The sequence below is a fragment of the Osmerus eperlanus genome, chromosome 9 (assembly GCF_963692335.1).
Source record: "Osmerus eperlanus chromosome 9, fOsmEpe2.1, whole genome shotgun sequence".
Classification (NCBI taxonomy): Eukaryota; Metazoa; Chordata; class Actinopteri; order Osmeriformes; family Osmeridae; genus Osmerus; species Osmerus eperlanus.
The window spans coordinates 5,400,704-5,405,091 of record NC_085026.1 but is presented as its reverse complement, the minus strand read 5'-3'; the positions used below and the strand labels follow the sequence as shown (position 1 = coordinate 5,405,091).

General features: G+C 50.4%; 1 protein-coding gene across 1 annotated transcript; it reads right to left on the bottom strand.

Annotated features, from left to right (window-relative positions):
* Positions 1–364: 364 nt before the first annotated feature.
* On the bottom strand, positions 365–2,423 carry ap5s1 (adaptor related protein complex 5 subunit sigma 1). The gene is made up of 3 exons (XM_062469139.1): positions 2,131–2,423; positions 1,291–1,582; positions 365–1,033 (listed from the first exon to the last, which is right to left on the bottom strand). Exons 1-3 carry the CDS (start codon positions 2,415–2,417, stop codon positions 905–907), a joined length of 708 nt encoding a protein of 235 aa, XP_062325123.1. The 5' UTR covers positions 2,418–2,423; the 3' UTR covers positions 365–904.
* Positions 2,424–4,388: the final 1,965 nt, after the last annotated feature.

Below are 4,388 nucleotides of genomic sequence, written 5' to 3'. Positions count from 1 at the left end.
GTGGTAGTAATTGAAATATCTTATCAAGTACTCACTCTGGGGCCTCATCAATCCAGATCCTCTCACATTGCTGTTTCTAAACACTAATCCTATCCACACACTGACTGCGGTAGAATGAGTATGAGGTGGTTAAACATTTAGTTCATGAAAATATTATCTGTGAACAGCACTGAATATTTTATCCTTCTCTGTTTTAATTGAGTTGTGAGGGTGATGGAGGCCACTTCTATCTGCAGTGTGTGAAAGACAGTCCTGTTCAGACTCAACAGTCTAAATGGGTGGTTAAACGCTGCCCCCCAGTGGACAGGTCATGCTATTACCGCCACAGTTCTGCAAATAGAATAGAAACAAAAACTATAGAATAATACAATACAATACAAACAAGTTTATTAACATGAATACATTTTTACCAATATCATTCAACTAGAGCCACTGCTTCTTTCATAAAAGTTTATTGAAAATCCCAAGTTGAGGTTCCTCCCTGTGTGAATGTACTCTGTGTCCCACCCTGAGGCAGCATGTTCCAGTCAGAAGGGATGGTTAGCTCAGGTCTTAGAGCAGGTTTGTGCCTCTGCGGGCTCGGAGCAGGGAACAAACACAAGGCAGTACTTGTGCTTTCTGAACAGGAACTTAAGTCTTCACTAGAGAGCAGCAGCACCTCCTGTTGGGCAATGGTGGAACTGCGCACACACGACTGACTGAGGCCATTATGCCCAGCATGAGCATGGACTCCCTCCTGTCATGTGACCTACCTTCCCAATCATGTGACCTACCTCCCGATCACGTGACCAGCGCCCAGTCTTAGCAGTCCTCTAGCAGGACGCCAGGCCGTCACATCACATGGTTCACTTAGTTTACAGTTGTGGTTGGTTCCGTTCAGGGTCTGATAACCCGGTGCCCGGCCTTATTTGGTCATGTAAGCGGCAACTTCCTTGTCCAGTGTTTGCGCGAGGCGGTGGTTGAGGAAGAGCAGCTGGCCGTGAGGAAGCACGCGGTCTAGGAGGACGTCCATGCGGTCGCTCTTCAGCAGGACCTGGCCCGCACAAAAACACGTCAATAAACCCCAACTACAACATCGATCGGCCCTAACCCCAGCCTTCCCTTGCTGTGTGTAGTAAGCCATGGTAGGACCAATCAAAAGGCAGGATAAAATGTTAGAATGTATAAAAGGCTAAAGCCGGAAGAATGTCAATGAACAATGGCACTATAGGGCCCATCTGCTCCGTACTGTCACCTACAATATTATTGATTCGTTTTTGTTTACTGTTCTAAAGAAAGTGGAGCACTGACCTCGCTACCTGCTCCCAGCATTCGGAGGTTCTCCAGACAGTGGCGGGTCAGGTTCCGCAGGGTTCCCTCAGCCAAAAGGAGGTTCTCGTGCGGCTCGCACACCAACGTGAAGCCGAGGCTCTGCACCCCGAGCCACAGCGCACTCCTCTCTCCGGAGAAGGGCTCGCCCGCCCTCAGCCGCAGAACTCCGCTGTCCGCCTCCTGGAGAGCCACCGCCTCCTCTCCCAGCACCGTCTCTACCAACACGCGTCCTGACGCCTCTCGGGAGAGGGTCACGGCGCTCCGCACCTGCCTGCGAGCAGACGATGTTGATGTTCGTTTGAACGTGGCCAATTGTGTAGACTAGGCTATTCTAATTATCTGTAGGCTATCCTTGTGTAGGATTTGGAAACTAGACTGTAATTAACATTATTTATGGTTGGGTTGAAAAATAATAAATGATTTACTTTGCTATTATAATTAGGACTCCATTATGTTCCCTATATGCCCTAGATTTACCAATCCAGTCATTTTTAGTTTAAATGTCTTTACTGCGAACGGGAATCCGTTTTTGTCTGGAAGTCACGTGCTGGTACAGGTCTTGTACCAAATTTGGTGATCTTTCGAAAACTGACCAGGGGTCGCTGTTCTAATGGCTGCCGATGTTAGGGTTAGGGTTAAGGCTCGAACATTTGCTGAAGAGTAAAAGTAACTGTAAGCCATTAGAACAGCGACCACAGGTCACAGTTTTCGATAAGTCACCGATTTCGGTACAACACCGGAACCAAGTTCCTCGTGTGTAGAAAAATATACTTGGTTAACAAATCTTATTTGATTTAATAATTCATGACAATCGCTCACCTAGCCACGACGGCCACCTTCTCCTTCTGGAGGAGGCGTCTGTGTTCCGGACCGAGCTCGCAGTCATTACCACTCAACACGCTTTCTTCTGGCCCAAAAACACGGCAGTAAAGCACACGGCTCTCGCCCGGCGCCAGTGTGGTGACCGGGCAGATGGTGTGTATTAAGAAACACTGTACCATGATGGTAAATAACGATATATCTGACAGGGTCACTGTTTTCTCAATGCAATCGCTTAAGTTCAGACAGTCAGTGGGCATGTGATGTTTTGCTTCCGCATTGATCATGTGACCAACAAGTGTTATTTAGTAAGCGAAACACCAGATGGCGCTCTTATATCGGAAAACATAACCTACACCAAAACTACCGATGTGAGGTTTACGTTTTCTGACAAACAGAGATCATACTTTTTTTCTCAGCATTATCGTTAGTGAGAAACTTTGCTATGTTTCATATATTAGATGATTTGTTGTTTACATGGAGTTCTAAAGATGCATAAACAGTAGAGTCAGGCAAAGGTCTCCAGGGGCTAGGCTGGGGACTTATTAACTGCTCTGGGTCATTCAGCCTGCCTGCATCTGCTGTCAGCTGCTGGGAACCTTCAGCCCTGACTGCCCGTGGCAGACACTACTGAGCCCTATGAGAGAGCCCTGCCTCAGAGGACAACAGAAAGAAACAGCATTACTGATCTGAACTTACAGAGATGTTAGATAGGGGGAGAGAGACATACAGAGAGTTACGAAGGGATGAGGGACAGAGAAGGAAAGAGAAAGAAGAGAGAAGAGAGAGAGAAAGAGAGAGGGAAAGAGTGTGTGAGAGAGAGAGAGAGAGAGAGAGAGAGAGAGAGTGAGAGAGAGAGGGAGAGAGAAAGAAAGAGAGTGAGAGAGAGAGAGAGACAGAGAGAGAGAAAGAGAGGGAGAGAGAGAAAGAGAGAGAAAGGGGGAGAGAAGGGGTTGGGGTGACGTGTCGGCACAGCAGTCCAGCGGGCCTCCTCAGACGCACAGGCACACAAAGAGACACACAGAGAGACAGCTGTGACACAACAGCTGCTGCTGGTCACGCTTCCTCCGCTCGGAGGGGGGACGCGGGGCCACCCCTCCCCCCACCCCTTCAGCGACACTAAGTAGAAAGAACTAGCCCAGAGACACCGAGCCATAGAGAAAGGGGCCTCCCCCCGCCCTCCCGCCATCAGTAAAACAAACCAGCCCCCCTGCTTCTGCCTCCCTATGAACCCCTCCAGGCACGCAGAGAGAGGGGGGAGGCCAGACTCTGGACAGACCTGCTGCCCTGCTGCCCTGCTGCCCTGCTGCCCTGCCGCCCTGCTGCCCTGCTGCCCTGCTGCCTTGCTGCCCTGCTGCCCTGCCGCCCTGCCACCCTGCCGCCCTGCTGCCCTGCTGCCCTGCTGCCCTGCTGCCTTGCTGCCCTGCTGCCCTGCTGCCCTGCCGCCCTGCTGCCCTGCTGCCCTGCTGCCCTGCTGCCCTGCTGCCTTGCTGCCCTGCTGCCCTGCTGCCCTGCTGCCCTGCTGCCCTGCTGCCTTGCTGCCCTGCTGCCCTGCTGCCCTGCTTCCCTGCCGCCCTGCCGCCCTGCCGCCCTGCCGCCCTGCCGCCCTGCCGCCCTGCTGCCCTGCTGCCGCCTGCATTCCCAGCGCGGTGCAGAACATGACGCTGCAGAAGCTCGGCACTATGGCCAGGTTGGGCGCCGCCTCACTGATAAATCTTGTCTCTGGTACGATTATACCGATGCCTTGCCTCTCTAATAAGAAATCTTGTCTCTAGGACAGTAATGATGAATCTTGTCTCTAGTCCAGTAATATTAATGTGTACATTATATTCTTTGCACGTTTCTCTGTGTGCATGTTGGTACCTGTAGACACGCACACATTTTTCAATAAGTGCCTTACATCAGTGAGATCAAAATGTCACAAGCCTTCACTGACAATAATATGTGAATTATATAACCTGATCAGGGAAATGGATCCTGTTCAGGTTCTCTTCCAACAAAACAGCAAACTGACTCATATGTTAAGTAAAGCCTCAGGTTCAAACACACCCACATACCAGGAAATGAAAGTACTCGGTGGTGAAGTGTTTTCTAACCCATCTGAACCATGGACCCAGCTATGTGTAGTTGTCTAACCCATCTGAACCATGGACCCAGCTATGTGTAGTGATCTAACCCATCTGAACCATGGGCCCAGCTATGTGTAGTGATTACCACAGTTTGAGATTGAGCATTTGAGCATTTTCCTGTGACTCCAG

Excerpts from the sequence above, each read along its gene's own strand:
- ap5s1 (XM_062469139.1), bottom strand. The coding sequence starts at position 2,417 with ATGATCAATGCGGAAGCAAAACATCACATGCCCACTGACTGTCTGAAC. Across the intron at positions 1,583-2,130 it reads AAGGTGGCCGTCGTGGCTAG|GCAGGTGCGGAGCGCCGTGA; the intron begins GTGAGCGATTGT and ends GTCTGCTCGCAG. Across the intron at positions 1,034-1,290 it reads TGCTGGGAGCAGGTAGCGAG|GTCCTGCTGAAGAGCGACCG; the intron begins GTCAGTGCTCCA and ends TGTGCGGGCCAG.